The sequence below is a fragment of the Alosa pseudoharengus genome, unplaced genomic scaffold (genome assembly GCF_046254945.1).
Source record: "Alosa pseudoharengus isolate Yale_2024_CS ecotype anadromous, Long Island Sound unplaced genomic scaffold, YU_APseudo_1.1 YU_APseudo_1.1_scf_2, whole genome shotgun sequence".
NCBI classification, from domain to species: domain Eukaryota; kingdom Metazoa; phylum Chordata; class Actinopteri; order Clupeiformes; family Clupeidae; genus Alosa; species Alosa pseudoharengus.
In genome coordinates this window covers 30,673,254-30,690,104 of record NW_027468663.1, presented here as the reverse complement: position 1 = coordinate 30,690,104, position 16,851 = coordinate 30,673,254, and the positions used below count along the sequence as shown (strand labels likewise).

The 16,851-nt window shown below is 42.0% G+C and overlaps 1 protein-coding gene across 1 annotated transcript in view; it reads right to left on the bottom strand.

The window, feature by feature from the left end:
• pde1cb (phosphodiesterase 1C, calmodulin-dependent b) overlaps positions 1-16,851 on the bottom strand; it is a 105,476-nt gene that overhangs the window by 15,346 nt on the left and 73,279 nt on the right. Inside the window, exons 6-13 of the mRNA XM_076293217.1 lie at positions 16,517-16,699; positions 15,184-15,250; positions 14,723-14,839; positions 14,101-14,241; positions 9,579-9,679; positions 8,927-9,055; positions 8,473-8,574; positions 5,710-5,830 (exon numbers count right to left, since the gene is read on the bottom strand). Coding sequence (XP_076149332.1) covers positions 5,710-5,830; positions 8,473-8,574; positions 8,927-9,055; positions 9,579-9,679; positions 14,101-14,241; positions 14,723-14,839; positions 15,184-15,250; positions 16,517-16,699 — 961 coding nt within the window. The remainder of the gene's footprint in view (positions 1-5,709; positions 5,831-8,472; positions 8,575-8,926; positions 9,056-9,578; positions 9,680-14,100; positions 14,242-14,722; positions 14,840-15,183; positions 15,251-16,516; positions 16,700-16,851) is intronic.

Below are 16,851 nucleotides of genomic sequence, written 5' to 3'. Positions count from 1 at the left end.
GTGACTGCTCTTCTTCGCCTCATTCCCGTGTGTTCTAGCAACATGTCTGCTTCGGCCAACTGTTCCTCCAAGTCACGTTTCTCCATCTCACTTCTCCAAGTCTTGTCTCGAATTTCTGCCTCCAATTCTTGTATCTTCTTTTTCAACGACTCTTCCACAATTGCAGCCGTCTGCAACCTCTTTCCAGCTTTCCCTGCCTGTGATTTCAATTCTTCTGCCAGACATTCGGTGCGGTGTTTTTCAGCATCCACCTCCTGCGAGCAGGATGCCCGCATAGCCCCCATAAAAGATCGCCTTAGTTGACTCATTAACAAAAAGGCATAGGGCTCACGATGTCTGTTGTGCTTTTTCCAACTCAAATACACCTCACGAACCTTCTTAGGTGGCCAGCGCCCCTGGACAATAGATGCTGGATCAATTTCAAAATCTGCTCTCAATTTTTCTTCAAATTTGCCCAATTGAAATTTCTTCGCCATCCAATCTGACACATAATCTTGTATTTCAGCAAATGTCTCTTCCTGCTGAGGCTTCACTTTCTCCTCATCATGGTCAGCTGCTTGCTTATCTTCTTTTTGCTTATTGCGCCCGCGAGCCATCTCTGATTTCTTACTCTCTTGCACAATGTCTTGTTCCAAATTATTATTGGGGCCCGAAGCCACACGAGTTAGACTATGTGTTTGTACAAGGACGTGGTCCTTTATTTTAAACTTTTAACTTAAATATGTCAGTAGTGTGTGGTGTTTTAGTGCCAACTTTTGCGATCCTGCTTTGGCCAAAAAAACAAAAGGAACCTCTCTCTCTCTGTCCTTCTCCTTTTTTTTCCCACACACGCACACTCACACACACCCGCTCGCTGCTCCCGCCAGGGAAAAGAAAACACTCTCTCGCTCCGTAACCTGGCACTTGGTAAATTATTTCCCTCACAGCATGAAGCCACAACAATAAATTTCACCAGTGTCAGTTACACTTAACTCAGACTATTTCCTTTCTCCCAAAAACGGCTGGACAACGACAAACATTAATGTCTCATTCACACTTTTAACGATCTCTCGCTAAATTCACAGTTGACCCAGTCAACAAAACATAGGTTGGAAACCCTATCCCACTTTTCAACTACTGCACAACCAAAACACCCCCCCTCTGGTGATTTCGTGTCCTCTCTGTATAACTGTAACGCTAAGTTTAGTCTTAGGCCATTAAACTAAACAAAGACCTTGAGAAACAACCACACAGTTCACTTCAGCAACAATAATAACTGTAGCAACCGTAACTCCTTCTATTTTCTCTTCGGCACCCGCACAGCATTCATCACAAAACCCACACAGCTTTTTATCACAAAACCCACACAGCTTTTTATCACAAAACCCACACAGCTTGGCATGTAATGGCAGTACAGAAAAAGAAAAGCTTTAATCCCCCAAGCTTGTCCGTAGTTAATCGATTACTTCTTTTAATTCGTTCACGAATCTATTCCAATTACCCAAAATATGTGTACACTTTAACCGTTTACTTTAGCAGAAAACTTCTTATATCAAATGACATGTAGCGCTCATCAATCATTGATATAGGCATATAGTTATGTTACTTGTCAAGACACTTAATGACACAAACTTCAATACTCTCCTTAATGTGCAGCTTTAAATCAAAAAATTCTAATTTACTCCCTAAATTATGTTTATTTTTTAACTTTACTCTTGGTTCTTTTCACGCACAGAGGAGAAAAAACTCTTTGCTTTCACCTGGTCAGAGTTTCTTCACTGCGGCGGGTGCACACGCACACAGCGTCCTCCCTCTTGGTAGGCTTCCAGCTGGGGTTGGTCACGTCAGCCCGGGCCCCAAAATAGACTCTTCTTACAGATGTGAAGTTTCAAGATCTGCCCTCGACGTCTGTTTGAACCCGAAGACTCAGTCTGACCTCGCCGAATGGATGTTCTCGTCTTCCCCCTCCTCTTGCATCCGGGTCACGGCACCAAATGTTGGATTCACGATCGTTTTGCGTTGTGTTTTAGTTCTGATGTCTGTATTGAAGATGGTCAATAAAGCTTGACGGCTGGATCAGGATCGGTGATCAAAGATTTTATTGTAGATGGTACAACACTCACTAACTGAGCAAAGCAATTTAAAGGAAACAAAAAGTGTTAATATATTCAGGCTTTTCACTAGCCACTATTTATTTATAAATTATCAATAGAAGAATTTTTGTTTGCACAAGACTTTGCACAAACTGCAAACTACAAATACACTACCGGTCAAAAGTTTGCATTTTTCATTCAGTTGAAATTTCCATTCCACTCCATTATAGACAGAATACCTGCTGGCATCAGTTGCATTGTTTTTTAATCAGGGCAGCAGTTTTCAGATTACATTATGTGCTTACATAATTGCAAATGTTTTCTCAGTTAAGGGTCATTCACACCAAGAACGATAACGATAACTATAACCATAATGATAAAAGTGTTCACACTGAATAACGATAAACAAAGTCTCTCCTTGTGTTAATGAATGTGATGGCTAGAAATGTGATGGGTTGAATGGTTGCTGATAATGGGCAATGTCGATATTGGGTAACACTCCAAAATAAGGTGCCATAATAAATAGCAAACTAGTAATTACCTAACCCTTTGTTAATATTTGTTAATTGTTACTAAAATATCTATTTGGCACAAGTTAATCGTTTTTTCATCATTAATTAAATATTAGTTGTTTGCATAAAATCTGTATGTTAATGTTTTAACAAATCTATTAACTAATATTGTATTAATATATGTTAATAGTTAACTAAATATATTTTTGGCACTAATTAACAGTTATTTCTTACATCATTTAAATGTTAAATGTTTATTTACAAACTATATGCTAATAGAAAAGTTAATGACTTATTATTATTTAACTAATTGATATTAAACTGTGCTTCTGCCTATCCCAATATGAACCACTCCCCATAGGACCCTTACAATAGATAGACAGATAGACACTTTATTGATCCTGAAGGGGAAATTCAAGAAAAAAACACGGAGCTACCTTGACATGCCGCCACTCTAGTCGGCGCCAGAAACGCTTGCAATAAAGTTGGTTAAGCTTAATTAATATATTAGTAGTATATAGCTATAAGTGTGGGGCCCCTTATAATAAAGTTGGTTGAGCTTAATTAATATATTAGTAATATATAATATCAGTATGGGGGACCCTTATAATAAAGTTGGTTAAGCTTAATTAATATATTAGTAATATATAACTATCAGTATGGGGGACCCTTATAATAAAGTTGGTTAAGCTTTATTAATATATTAGTAATATATAACTATTAGTCAGACAGTGAAGGGACTGAGACCAAAACTGGCTTATCACTTAATTCCTTTAGGAAAAGTTCAAACAAAACATGCCTTCAGACACTGGCATACATAAAACAGCATCTGCACAAGCAAAATAAAAAGAAGTAGTTGAATGGGCTTTATTGCATGCATGATTCCTATACCATCACTGTCAGCCCTACAAGCAAGGGAGACGTGCGACATGGAATGTTCAGGTGCACAGAACGAGTTTATTAATATTCTGAGACTCACTAAACACTCACAGACGTAGACCATACGGAGGTAATGCATAAACATAATGCTAAACTAAATGTACATTCATTTACTGCTAGACTGAATTGCACTTTCCATGAGCACTAAGCTAAATTACACTGAATGCATGGAAAGTTGCTAGCGGAGTTTACAGCTAGTCACGTTAGACTCGTGTGTATGAACTCGTGGTCATAATGAAAACATTAATAAACGTTCTAGAAGTTGCTAGAATTGCTACCAAATCCTAACAATGTATGTAAAGTAATATAATACAGGTGGTATATCGAAGTTTTTAACGTAAACAACATTTTACAATAACAAAATTAAAACAAACTGGAGAGTGCTTTATACAGTCAACCTACCCAATGCAAAGCATACCGCTTCTGATCAGCTATGGCAACAATACAAGGACAAAACGCAGCAGAGCTGCAGTATAGCGTTTCTCCAAAGGGGGCTCCAAAACACCAATCTCAAAAAAGCTGCTTAATTACGGCGAAAATCACATACTAAACACTAAACTATATTTCTAACTCTGTTCCACCCACACCCCTCCCCTGAATTTCACCAAATTCAAGCAGCAACCAAATAGTACTTCCAAAGGCAAAGAGTACACTACTTTCAAACACTAGACAGGGTCACCAATTACAGGACAGCCAACCACAAAGGTATCCAATAAAGATGAAGTGGAAGAAGAGGTGTGCCTTATACACCCCACAAGACCATAAAGCCATAAACCATAAATTCCATAAATTCTCCACAAAGCTAATCAGAAAAGCTAGATAAATAATAATATGTCATTAACTTTTATATTAGTATATAGTTTGTAAATAAACAGTTAACATTTAAATGATGTAAGAAATAACTGTTAATTAGTGCCAAAAAGACATTTAGTTAACTATTAACAAATAATAATACAATATTAGTTAATAGATTTGTTAAAATATTAACATACAGATTTTATGCAAACAACTAATATTAAATTAATGATGAAAAAACTATTAACTTGTGCCAAATAGATATTTTAGTAACAATTAACAAATATTAACAAAGGGTTAGGTAATTACAAGTTTGCTATTTATTATGGCACCTTATTATGGACTGTTACCCGATATTGCATTAAAGATCAGCCATTTCTTTCTACAACAGTCAAGAACCCTTTTGCAATTATGTAAGCACATAATGTAATCTGAAAACTGCTCCCCTGATTTAAAAAAAAAACAATGCAACTGATCTCAGCTGGTATTCTGTCTATAATGGAGTGTAATGGAAATTTGTAAGTGACCACAAACTTGACTGGTAGTGTACCTAAACAGACATACACCCACACACATACTGTATATCAATGATGACCCTGACCCCCCCCACACACACACACACACACCCCAAAGTAATTTGTAATAAGTAAACTGACAAGGTCACAAATGCATTTCGTTTAGGAACAGGACTCTATTGCAATCCATTTGCTAAAACATCTCTGGCTTGTTGGGAGAATGGCATCATGAAAGAATAATGGCATTAGTAATTATTGCCCCAGCTCTGGGACAGCGGAGCTGCTGTAGTCTGAAATAATTGTTTGAGAAAGATATGAGCGATTCTCAGATCAATATATAAATAAAGAAACAGGCAAACAAACAATCCTCAATATGGAGATGGAATCTATGCATTTCAGAAATAGGTTGTTAAGAGGAACGAGGGAACAACAGAGTTTCTCTACAAGCATCTAAAAGATTCTGTCAATATTTCCCACAAGGCGTGACCACCACTTGGATCGAACGGTTTTGGATTGATAAAAGATGTTTGGAAAGACATTAAGACATTAGTGAGTGCGCTGACTGATAGTTCCGTTTTGGGTTAAGAGTCAATAACATATATTTGGAAAGACAGAAGTTATTGCACTGACTGAAGGCTCTGTTGTGATGTCTGATTGAGAAAGCCGGAGAGCAAACTGGAAAGAGGAACTTCTTGTTCTGACACTTAAAAATAGCCTGCGTCTATCATTTTGGTGGAGCAGGATATTAGACCAAAGAAAAGTGACAGAGAAATACAAGTCACACTATTAAAGTCAGCTTATCTTGGTTACTCTTTTTGTGTCTCTGAAACACACGTGCACACACACACACACGTACACACACACACACACACACACCTGTCTGAAGAACTCCTCCAATAAGGAGGTGGTCCAGCGATGGTGCAGATCCCAGTTCTTAGCAGGGTGACTGATGTCAGCCGTATGAAGGAGGAGAGAGATTGCCTTGGACTTGTCAATGCTGCACACAGACACACACACGCAGACACACACACACACACACACACACACACACACACACACACACACACACACACACACACACACACAGAGACACAGACACAGATACACACATACACACACACACACATAAAATCAAAGACAGAGACAGGATATTAAATTGTCTGTTCAAACATCCCATTTTGCCATACTGTGATAGACTTCACATTGCGAATCCCAATAAGCTGTTTATGATAAATGCTGATGCATTTCATTTTAATCTTATTTCTTAGTGCTTATCAGTGTGCACATTTGCGTGTGTGCACACATCTCTGTGTGTGGTTATTTTACTGAAGCCTTACTTTGGTATTCATTTGTTTGCATTAATATTTGAAACACTTCTTCATTTACTTAATTCTCTGTAAGTCATATTACAATTGTCTGTGTTTGTGTAATCTCAGTGTGTGTGGAACTATGCAGTAGAATGACTTTTATTTTAAAAATTAATTTTTTATTATTAAAAAATGAGAAAAACATAATGTTATGGAAAGGAAGGGCTAGCGGAAAGGAGAGATAAGCAGACTGAAAGCACATCTGAGAGCCCCCCTGGTACAGCATCAATGACAACCGAGCTGGAACCGAGCTGGAAGCAAAGGCTGGATGAAACCCTGCGAACTGAAAGCTTCCTCAGGAGAGACACTGGACTGAATGCTAAAGTGTTCAGCAAAAGCAGCCAACTCCGTCTGTCCTCTTCCTCTAACTTTTTATGATATGCTACCACATCTCAGGCCAGTGTCTGTGTGCACCATTGGCTTCACCTGAGGTGGAGTTGACATCGTAAAACCTCATTATGTCAACACTTTTCAACTGGGTAGGCCAATATCCATTTTATTGGAACTGGGTCCGAAAGACATTTCAGTTGAACTCGTCTGAGGTAGACCACACAAATAGGCTATTCTTCATACAAAATTTTGTTTTAATTTAATTTTGGGTTACAGTGTACTTGACAGTGTCGACATAAGAGTGAGTGACATGACACTGTCATGAACGTGTCTTAAACAAGTCATAAACGTTTATGACATAACGCTTCTGTTATTAAGCGACATTCGGTTTTTGTCAAAACAAGTTAGGGTTAGGATTGGGGTTAGGTTTAGGGTTAGGTTTACAGTCAGGGTTAGGGTTGGGGTTATAGGATTAGGGTTAGGTTTCATGTGTCATGACAGTGTCATGTGTTCATGACAGTGTCATGTCACTCTTATGTCGATCCTGTCAAGTAAAGTGTTACCTAATTTTTATTTAATTTAACCAGTTTGAGGGCTTTTGAGTTGATGTCATTCAAAGCATGCAACATTCTAATACAGCACACTACTCAATATCAAGCTCTACGAGTGTTTTGACACATATTAATTTATAGTATGTATTATAAAGTATGTATGCTGTGCCATTATTGTGTTATTGTAAAGCAGTAGCTTGAGAACACCTTTAATGGCACACTACCTCAAGTGAACTACCATATGTCCACCCACAAAACTTCCTAGAATATTGGAAACATATTTTTGCTATGTACAGTAGACGAGCAGATCGTTTTGAGAGCTGATTGTCACAGAGTTCATGTAAATTCATCTGAAGAAGGGGCTCTGCCTCCTCATCCTCCTTTCAACAATGCCATTTTAAAGTGATCTATTTGTGCTGTAACCACTGACTTGTGGGGCATATTGTTTAACATTCAGTCATATTCCAAGTGCTGAGTATTTGAAAGCTTTCTAAAATGTACAAGACGAAACAGAGACAAAACAGACAAAGAGTGGCGGGGGAGGAGGGGGTGCAGTGCAGTGCAGTGGGGAGGGAAATGAAAAATGGAAGTAGCAGAGAGATAGAGAGAGAGGTAGAGAGAGAGAGAGAATTGATTGTGGAGTGTGGAAAAAGAGAAGACAGAGTAACTTTTGAACTGGTGGTGAGACAGTTTCATTCATCATGGTGATTTTTATGTTCTGGGTAAGGGTAGTCTCTCAGCCATCTGTCACTAAAACTTATTAGAAAAATAAATCACCCAGAGTTTACGATTAACCAAATTTGCCCTACCTCTCATGTTTAATGAAATCATTTATTATTTAAAGTGGCTAAAACCCCCTGCTAGACCTATTCTAGAATAACATTAAATCACAAAAACAACACTCTGCACAATCTAATTAGCTTCTAAGTCTTGCTGTAGAACATAGTAAAAAACTGCATAATGCAAAATTGATATAAGACATTTTGACAGATGTAAACTTGGCTGTTGATTTACACATTAATGCGTTCTCCAAACCTCTACTCATGCATTCCAAAGCAGTGAGTCAGAGAAGACAAATGTATGTGTGTGTGTGTCTAACCCTGGGCTACTCAGCAGTTTCTCTCCTGAGATGAAAGGGTGTGGAGAGGTGTTTATGTGAGTGCAAGTGTGAGTGGTGAGTGGTGTGTGTGTGTGTGTGTGTGTGAGAGACAGAGAGCGAGAGAGAGAGAGAGAGAGAGAGAGATGTATGAAGGTGTGTGTTGTGAGTGGTGTGTGTGTGTGTGTGTGTGTGTGTGTGTGTGTGTGCGTGCGTGTGTGTGTGAGAGAGAGAGATGTATGAGGGTGTGTGTTGTGAGTGGTGTGTGTGTGTGAGTGTGTGGCAGACTGCCCACCTTTCTGGTTGTTGCAAGAAGTTCTTCATGGTCTTGACCTGCTGGAAGTGGCAGGACATATCTGTGGCCAACACCATCTCCACCACCAGAGCCCTCAACTCTCTAAACACACAGAGAGAGAGCATGCGAGAGAGAGAGAGAGAGAGAGAGAGAGAGAGAGCATGCGAGAGAGAGAGAGAGAGAGAGAGAGAGAATTGATGAGATTCTGGGATAGGATAGGTCTTCATTATCTATTATTTAACACTCATTTAAGGACATGTATAAAACAATACAAACAATTCAAACAAGTCATTAAGTACTATATGACACCACACATGTTTGTGTAACAATAGATAACTTATGCTAGAGAATTGTTCAAAACATACACAGCGCATATATGATATGTATGAGCATGGAATCTGAAGACCCTGCAACAGGGGGGAAAGATCGAAGCTGGGTGATCTGTTTACAGTACCTCCAGTCATCCTTGGACAGGTTGTACAGGATGTTCATCTCATCATCATCCTGCAGGAGGCGATATGCAGCGCTGACATGATGACTCTCCAACACCGCGCGGTCATTGTACAGGATGGCCGTGTCTGACCTGGAAGTCACATAGAAACAGCAGGCCGTTGGTGTTTGCTCACAAACACAAAGCCACTGGTTCTGAAAAATGATTCAGATTCTGGGCCAAATTTGGGTGAAAATTGGCTTCTCCCCTTATATACACAATACCCTGCTTATCCTGCTCTTTTGTGTAATGTGTTTCTGTTAAATGTTCAACTTTTGACAGTATATTTTGGGGCGTTTTGCCTGTATATTAAGATAGGAAAGTGGAAAGCAACAGGAAGCAAGTGGAAGAGAGAGATAGGGTAGGATTAGGAAATGGCTACTGGACCTGAATGTGGTGCAGACACGGTTGCTACTTGCTGCACAGCTCACCTAAGTTTATGATCCAATGTTTAATGTTTTTAACATTTTATGGAGTTACATATTTATGATGGTGACACACTGAATACAGTGTACCCATTGTGTTTTATTAAAGGCGTTTTTGATGTCTTGGTTAGACAGAACACATTTCCTCCCTATTCGACAGGAATTGACTTAAAAGTAAATTGACCTGTTACCTTGTCTGGATGTGGAAGTTGTTTGTGGTTCCTGTGTGCTCGTAGTCATGGATAGCAGCAGCAAACAGCATGGCAAAAATTTCCAACTCTGTCAGCCAGTGCTGAAAAACCAAAAGAGGTGGAGAGAGAAGACAGGAGGAGAGAGGAGGATGTGGAGCATAGGGCACAAGCATGAGCGAGGAAGAGAGGAGGGGAAATGAGAGAGTGGAAGGAGAAGAGAGAAGGAATGAGAAAGAGAAGAGGAAAAGAAGATCAGAAGAGAAAGAAGGCTTATAGAAAAGAGTTAGGGTAAAAGATGACAGTGATAGAGGGGTGGAGAGGAGAAGAGAGAGTGAAGAGGACAGAGAGAGGGAGAGAAAGAGAAAGGAACAGATGGTGTGAGAATAGAGAAGAAACGTGGAGGGAAAAGAGTAGAATGTCGAACAGAGGAAAGGAGAGGAGAGGACACAAACAGAAGAAAGAGATGTGAGATAAAGGGATGGAGAGAAAACAGAGCGGAGATAAGGCAGGGGAGGATATCAGGCCAACATCAATCAAAGCTATTGGACAAGCACCCGTAAATACAAACCAGCATTTCCACATCTACAACAGCCTGGCCAGATTTAATAGATGGAAACCAGGGCCATTTTCACCATCACAAGCCCATTTTGGCACAGCCCATTACTTTCAGCTATCTATAGCTGCTCAGCGTACATTTCTTCGGCTGGAGTCGTGACTGAAAGTGTGCTGATGGAAACTGAAAGCAGCGGCCGCTCCATGAATGTCATGTTAATGTCAAGTTAATAACCTGATTAAATGGCTACTAGGCCTATGTGTGTGAGTGAATGCGGTTGGTACTGTAACTGGTCTGCCTGGGGCTGGTCACAGAGTGAGTGAGTCATCCCGCTATAGGAATGCTCGGCGACACGCTTCTAAAATACACTGGCAACAGGCAAAGACCAACGTCATTATGCTGCAGCTTACAGGGCAGGCCCGGATGAGAGGCGGGTCTGGCTTGGATCTGGCCCGGACCTGGCTCAGCTCTGGCTCACTTGTGGCAGATACGAGAGGGATTAGATCCCAGAGGAAGGTGCTGCTTGGGAGGGTTGCTATATTCCTATTCCTAAACCATATAGCAGACAGGGCAGGACCACATTGAACATGGGAAATGTGCCATGCAAAAATAGAAATAGAAGACACCTATTTTCTTCAAACCTCTCTCACGTCTGGTGTAGCCAGTTTCATTGTTTAAAGTGGACGTGTAGTGTTGCAGCATATGCTTAGCAAGCGTTCCACATCCGTCCGTGGTCATTGTAGCCTGGCCTTTAGACCTACCAGTATTTATGTCTCTATGCTAAGATACAACAACAGGCTAATGAGTTAAAAATCAGTGACAAGCAAGTTTTGGTGTCCACATTAATAATAATGGCCCATTAAACTACTACTAGCATTTGTACAGCTGTGCTCTAACAGTACAGTCTCTGATTGCAGGGAAACCTATCTCTCTCTCTCTGATGTGTTTGTTTTGTGTGTGTGTGTGTGCATGTGTGTTTGTGTGACCCCCCTCACACAGGTGTATTTCCTCAGGTTGAAAGACTTTAATAGGAGTGACATGATTGATCTACAGCCGAATATCAACACCTGTCAGAGGCTGGATACAAACAAGCACAGTCTCAGCGTCCACCTCAGTACCAGCCGAGACAGCAGACCACATCTGGGCCTGATCCGCGCCACATCCAGCCCACCAGCTCCACGTCAGGGTCGGCTCGGTGCCAGAGTCTCCGGCCCTCTGAGTTTATGAATGAGCAGCTGATTGTTTATTTAATGGAGGCTTGGGGTGAGGGGGTGTGGGTGATTGATGTTGTTCCTCTTCCCAAACAGCCCTGGGCCTCTCGGTAATGCAGTTATCTACAGAACATGCAGCGTTGACAACCTGCCAGAGCAACGTTATTAACATGATTAAATAAACAGGGCTTGAGGAGCTCCAAGCTAGATATTTTATGTGTGTGTGTGTGTGTGTGTGTGTGTGTGTGTGTGTGTGTGTGTGTGTTGTGTGTTGTGTGTTGTGTGTTGTGTGTTTGTGTCTGTGCTTATTTCTTGTTTTTGAGCGTATGTGTGTATACTGTACAGTATATGGTGCTTGTGTGTGTGTGTGTGTGTGTGTGTGTGTGTGTGTGTGTGTGTGAGAGAGGGGGGGGGGGTGGAGGAGGGGAGGTTGGCAGTACACAAGGCATGCCAAGGTGTTAATTCAATGCGGAAAAGGCCTCTAGGTCCAGGGACTGTGAAAAAGTTGAACAAATTGAGCTTTTTGTAAATGTCATCTGATTTAAAAGTCAAATGAAAGTTTGTGTAAACACTCCTGGATCGGTCTTTTTTTCTGCCTAACAGTGTAAGATTCATTTTTTACTTGAATGACTGTGAAATCAATTTCTGCTCACATATGTTTCTTTCTTTCTTTTTGTTCTTTCTCTCTTTCTTATTCATTTATATATTTAAGGAGTAGATGTACTGTAGATTTTCTTTTTTTTTCCGTGTACCACTTCCTCTGCTCATACTGTATGTCCCCTACAGAGGCTCAGATGATTAAACCTGGATTAGCATTTCAAAGCCCTTTTCCCCTCACTGAAGGCTGTTAAATTGTCCAGGAAAAAAAAAACGGATGTCATTTTCTCATGTGCATACATTTCTCAAAAGCCATTAAATGGTTCGACTACAGTGCCGGGATATGACCAGATTACTTGAGAAGCACAGCTGCTGCCTGTCTTTGACCCATCCAGGCGCAGACTTGCGTGAGATTCCTCTCTAAAAGCTGCGGAGCACGGTTTCTGACAGAAGTACACGCTTTATGGCGGAGTGCATTTGGGTTGGGGACATAATCTGCAGGGCTTTGCGGCGCTCTCCACGCCCCCGCAACGCTTTCCTCTCGAGGGATTTGAAGTGTCCTCACATCAGGCCCTTGTTTCAGGCCGACTCGGATGGGAAATTGGATTCAGATGGCAGTCGCTTGACACAGGTGCCCTTAACTGAAGGGCTCCAAGCAGTCCAACTGCACTGTCATAACATGGCTTAACAGGCCGGCGCCACACTACTGTACATGCAACAAACTTGGACAGTTGATCATAAACTCTGTCATTAGACCCAACAGTGTATCTCTTCTAAAGTTGTCAAGCGAATGCACACTTAACTTGTGAACAGACTGTGCACAGTTTCAGAAGCTTGACATGCAAAATGCGCACATTGACTTCATTAAACAACACAGAAGACAAAAAGGAGAGGAAGAGGACAACAGTAGCAGAGTAAGGAAATGGTTGAAATGCTGGTGGCTGAGGCTGATTAACACTGATTTACAATCATTACATTATGGTTACCAGAGTAACAGCCAATAGGAGGCAACCCAGGGGGTAACTCTGCACATGTGGTTCAGTGATAAACTTGGTAAGTTAACTCTGAGTAAATGGTAAAACCGCCACATAGAAAGCAGAATGGCATAGGGCTCTTCTGTTGAGACGTTTACTGTGAGTGAACTTATACTGGCACTAAACTACATTCTTGGAATTAGAGGTCTGCACTCCCCGCAGGTCGCAACGCAGAAGAATGCGATGCGGGACAAGTTTTGAAAGCTCTATGCAGAAGTGGGTGGGATGAGAGAGGTGCGTTTGTCGGTGCGGGAGAAACAGATGATTCATATATGCGTAAAATAACATATAGAAATGATTAAAGTAATGTATATACTTTTAGCTGAGCTGGTTATTGTGTTAGGCAGCATTAAAAAAATGGGGTTTAAGCAGCCTAACTGACGATAGTCATTTAGGCCTACGTGGCTTCAGTTCTTTCCTGCAGCTCTGTTGTCGAAACTCAAAATCGAAAGGATGACAGAGGAAGAAGACACCACTAGGCTACTTCAGATGTTAGTGTCTCTCTAAAGAACAGATGCCAGCTAGTCTAGCTGTGTTCGAGTAGCCTACATTCAGCATCAAGAAACTTAAAATCAGACATCTGGCCTTTTTCAGTTGTGTGTGTCAAGTGCTCCTGAAAAACTGAACTCCAGCAAAACTGAATATCCCTCCTGCATATCCTGCGGGCTTTAGCAGGCGGGAGCGGGACCTAATGTTACAGATATGGGTGGGAGCACGACTAAAAATTGCACATTATTGCGGGAACGGACTAACCTGGATGCCAGCGGCCAGGAACTTAGCCCCGCCTACAACATTTGTGGTCCGGAAGTTCGGTCTGGACTTTCATTGTGGAGCAACTATGCCCGAATCAGAGCTGTTTGGACCAATGAAATTGGGCTTTGTACGATGATGGACCGGCTAGTCTAGGAGCCGGTGGGAACTGGACAGAATGATGAGGGAGCGGGCGGGCACGGGACTGAAAAATCTGTCCCACGCAGACCTCTACTTAGAATACCCTGCTACAGGGTCACTTAGCTTCCATGGCAATGAGCTCCATCAGGTCCTCAAAAGGAAGCAGTTGCAAATACATGAGTCAATAATAGATCATTCTTAAGCCTATTGCACCTAGTTTTTTTTTTTTTACGCACCACCATGCCAGTCTTGAGCAGCAGGTAGTGGACGGTCTGCGTGACGTCCGCGGCGTGGACGAGGTTGTGGTATGGGTTCTTGTGTTTGCTGTAGCCCACCTCCAGTGCCTCCACAAACGACACCAGTGCCGATATGGGGATCTGAGGATGGTTTCAAAATGTGCACACACACACACACACAAACACACACACACACACACACACACACACACACACACACACACGCAATGTGAGAACAAGCTGGTCATGGTCAGGAAATACTGAACAGCACTCAACCCTTTTTGATTGTATTCAACTAGTCTATGGAGCATTACCCAGTGTTTTGTGTCTAAATCACAGTTGCTGTTGCTATCAGGAAGTGATGTCACAATTAATACTCATTCAGTGTCAGGTGCATTGTTAGTGAGGTAAAATCAATGCAGTACACTAGGGGGAGCTGTTATTTACACAGTCTGTGCATTGGCAATATAGGAGTCCTCTCCTCCATATATCCTGGGGTGTTTGAACTTCTGATGTGGAAAACTATTTCACATGGCATTATTTCTTTGTAATAATCTCAATAAAATAAAAAATACTAGTAATCTCCTTATTGTAGTAGAAGTTTCCATCGTTGGTCACTGACCTTGAAGCGGTTAATGAGGTCGTATCTGGTGAGGAGCTCATAGAAGATGAACTTGAGGGCATGTTCAGTACTTGCCTCATTCAGAGCAAACACATCAAATGACCACCTGTCAACATTCTGGGAAACATGAACGTCATTATTAGAACTGAGAAGCCAGTAGAGCTTTTTTAAATGCATTTCTGCTGTGTAGGGGACTGTAAGAATAGAGAGGTTGCAGCTTATTAACTTTTTAGGAAGTAAACTTCTTATTCCTGAACTCACTATTTGCATGTGTGTACATGAGTGTGTGTGTGTGTGTGTGTGTGTGTGTGTGTGTGTGTGTGTGTGTGTGTGTGTGTGTGAATGTGTGTGTGTTTATGAGTGTGTATCTTTACCGCCACAAAGACATGTTAACTGTCAAATGGCTTGTGTGATGGTTGTTTTGATGCTGTTTGTTGGTGCTTGTGTTTATGTTAGGATACCTTAAGCACACCTATGACAGACGGCGGGTAGCTGAGCCCCACCATGTTGGAGGTGCGCCGGTACATCCTGCAGGAGAGAGATAAACACATGAGGCGGGGAATGCCTGCTGCCTCTCAAAAGAACACGTCCCAGCGACTCAGAGAGTCCCCCCAACCCCCTCACAACCCCCTCACCTCCCCACTCAGCCAACGGGAAAAATCCCCAACCAACCTTCACACCCAAGAGATACCCTTCACAGAGTAAAGCCCCCCCCCAAAGAAAACACACTTTTAATAACTCTTTGCTTTGCCATTGGTGTGAAGCAGTCACGTATTGCTCTATTCCAATTCATCTGAGCAGTGTGGCCTGAAATGTGACGGAGTGGCCTGAAATGCGACGGAGTGGCCTTACGCTGCATGATAAAAAGCCCCGTCTCCTCCGCACACAGAGCCATTCCAGCACGTGTCTCTTTTGCAGAGCGATGGCACTTCTGCTCGCCTGTCAGGCAGCCGCTGATGTATGGCACCGAGAGAGGCGCTGACTCAAGCACTGCTTTCAGCTCGCAGAGCCATCATGGACGAATGCTGGAGTGCAGTTTCACAGTGCAGACTTGAACAACAGGGAAACCAACGGAACGTGAGGCACCTTCGATGAAGAATAATGGCACTCAGGCCATAATAACAATAGTGTTGCAAAATATCCTTGTTTGCTGTATGCCTACTGTTCACTGGTGAGTGTTTGTTATAGGCTTTTAACCACAATGAAGAATGTGACCACACAAAGTGGAACCAAATTCAATTCTGAAAAATGAGTCTGAATCAAATAAATATACACCTTATATATGACACACTGTAAGGGTCCTTCCTGTCTGTTGTTTTCCCCATTTAGTGTTTTTCCTTCATGTCTGCTCCTCTTGTTTACTTCCTGTGTCCTGTTCCATGTGTTCCTCTGTTTGTTTTGCCATGTGTCTCTGTTCCCTGTGCCTGTGTCTCTGCCCCTCACCTGATCCTCATTAGTCTGTTAATTTAATTATGGTTTCCACCTGTCTCTTGTTTTACCTTGCTCCTTGTCCACCTGTGCCCTGTGACCCGTGTGTATTTAAACCCTCTGTCTCCCCTCAGTCTGTGTCGGTTATTAGTCGTTTTGTGTTGTGTGATACTGTACATGTGGTTTGCAAAGTTCCCAGTAAAGATTCCTGGTTTCCCAAGTTTGCCTACCTTACCCTGCGTTTGGGTCCTACCCTCTCCTGCAAGCCGTGACACACACTGTCAGGGCTAGTGAGTTTATATAGTGATGCCCAGCAGCAGAAGGGAGTTTGGCTGGTTGGTTTGGTTCGAGCCCAGCCCTCCTCACCTCTCCACAAAGATGCCGGCCTGCACGGCGTGGACGATGCTCCTGAAGCGCGGCTTCTCCTCCGTGCGCCGCAGCATGAGCCCCATCTGACGCGTAAAGGTGGACGCCAACCAATCACGCACCTCCGAGGGCACCGAGTCAGACTGGATGTCGCTGAGCTCATCCTCGGTGTCCACCAGTCTCCTGAGAAAGAGAAAGTTAAATGGGGAGGGAAAATGATACTAAATAATTAACCATACATTTGATCTAATGCCACTTTTAATGGCACTCAATATCGCATAAGGTCAATCATAAAGTCTCAAAGGGTCACCAATAGAAACATCAGTAAAGTATAA